Source organism: Pinus tabuliformis, chromosome Q (assembly GCF_031772625.1).
Source record: "Pinus tabuliformis cultivar Carrire ecotype Pingquan chromosome Q, CPIR1, whole genome shotgun sequence".
Lineage (NCBI taxonomy): Eukaryota > Viridiplantae > Streptophyta > Pinopsida > Pinales > Pinaceae > Pinus > Pinus tabuliformis.
In genome coordinates this window covers 1,149,551,758-1,149,553,829 of record NC_142296.1, presented here as the reverse complement: position 1 = coordinate 1,149,553,829, position 2,072 = coordinate 1,149,551,758, and the positions used below count along the sequence as shown (strand labels likewise).

At 44.5% G+C, this 2,072-nt stretch overlaps 1 protein-coding gene across 1 annotated transcript; it reads left to right on the top strand.

Moving 5' to 3' along the window:
* The first annotated feature begins 656 nt into the window (after positions 1 to 656).
* LOC149223685 (uncharacterized) lies at positions 657 to 1,214 on the top strand. The gene has a single exon (XM_089387972.1). It carries the CDS (start codon positions 657 to 659, stop codon positions 1,212 to 1,214), a length of 558 nt encoding a protein of 185 aa, XP_089244098.1.
* Positions 1,215 to 2,072: the final 858 nt, after the last annotated feature.

Sequence of the window (2,072 nt, the reverse complement as noted above, 5' to 3'; positions counted from 1 at the left end):
AAAGACAAGAACAACTTCACCAAACCCAAGAACAGTCAGAGAGCCAATAGAAGGAGGAATGTAAAAGGGAAAACAGATAGAAACTATTTCAGCAATCCCTTTGAGGTCCTAGATCCAGAGACGGACTCGGAGGAAAAGCAGAACACCCCCCACAGGGAGGAGAGGCAAGAGGACCCGGAAAAACCCACAGGAGAAGAAAGGACAGATGCAACAATAGTAGGAGAGATCCTCATGCAAGACAGAGTAGTCGAAACGGAGGAGGAGACAGATATGCTAACTAGTGAAGCAGGCAGCGAGGACTGGGAGTTGGAAGACACCCTCGCAATGGATGGGATGGACCTAAACGCGCTTGTGGAAAGCTGGAAAGCCAAAGGAATAGAAGCAGTTCCAGAGGAAGAAATAAGGAAGGTCAATGACCTATTCATAGCGCGGCAGAAGGCAATCATGGAGAAACAGAAGAGCAGACTAGGAATAATCAAGGGAGGATCACCCCACTACCAAACGCAGCTTGGAAGAACTTCAGGCTCAAGACACAAACGCCGACGAGGCCGAAAGACAAGCATAGAACAGCTACAGGAACTTGGCGAAATGTTAATTAATGCTGGCCTGATAAGGCAGCTAAATGAGTACCCGTCCTTCCAACAAAATAGTTAACTATGAAGATCATCTCCTGGAACGCCAGAGGTATAAGCAGTCAGGCCAAACAGAGGGTTCTAAAACGGAAAATGGGAAAGTATAACCCGGATATGTTGTTTCTCCAAGAAACCAAATGTAACAGTGAACTCATAGGCAAGCTACGAGGGAAGTTAAGCAGGAATTTCGAAGTTTTGGAGATTGAAAGTAAAGGGCGCGAGGGAGGTTTAGCAACCTTCTGGGACACACGAAGGTATCATCTCATAACAGCTGAAGCCAACAAGAACTACCTGGCATTGGAGATGCAGCCAACAGGTAACTCATCCTCTTTTATTTGCATTAACGTCTATAGTCCCCAAAAGATAGAGGATAAATTTTGTTTTCTAGATTCGCTCACCAAACTCATAGAGAGACACCAGAATGCAAAATTCATTTTGGGAGGAGACTTCAACATGATAACCTCCCTCCTGGAGAAAAAAGGAGGCCTCAGAAGACTACACAGGGATGGAGAGGCATTTATAAGCTTCATAGAGAATGCTAAACTGGTGGATGTATTTCCCAAAAGTGGCAAATATACCTAGAACAATAGACGGGGGGGAGATAGGCTCATAGCTTCCAGATTGGATCGCTTTTTAATTTCAGAAAGTCTGCTCTTAGAAGGAACAGCCATCGAATCAGACATCCTCCCCAGTGGAGGATCAGACCACTGGCCGGTTTCTCTAGCAGTTGAGATTCAGGATTCTCCCAAAAATAAACCCTTCAGGTTTGAAAAGTTCTGGATAGAACACCCCACATTCCTAGAAATGGTAGAGAAGTGGTGGTCAGAGCCCATAGGGGAGGAAGGCTCCAAAATGTTCATTCTGCAACAGAAACTAAAAATCATCAAACTAAAACTGAAAGAGTGGAACAAAAAAGTCTTCGGAAATATTTTCCAGGAGAAAGCAATCATCGAAGATAAACTGGAACAGATCCAAAAGGAAGGTATGGAAGGACGCAGAGAGGAGGAAACAAGCAAACTAGAAGAGGAGCTCACACAGCAATGGCACAACAGGTGCAAGCAGGAAGAAACACTATGGAAACAGAAATCAAGAATCCTTTGGCTGAAAGAAGGAGAGCAAAACACAAAGTTCTTCCACAGATCAGCAATGGACTATAGAAGCGCCAACAAAATACTGGAGTTAAAAGACGATGAGGGGAACATTATCAGAAATCACAATGAAATCTCGGCCTCCCTCACAAATCACTTTAGCCTCATAGCGCAGGAGCCAGATATTAACAGGGAGGAAGCCATCACAAAGATCACTGAAGTAATACCCAAAATGATCACTGAAGAACAGAACTGGTCCCTCAGAAGAAAAATCACGATGGAAGAAGTTGAGGAGGCTGTTAGAAGCATGCCCAATGATAAAGCTCCAGGTCCAGACGGTTTCACCATCAAT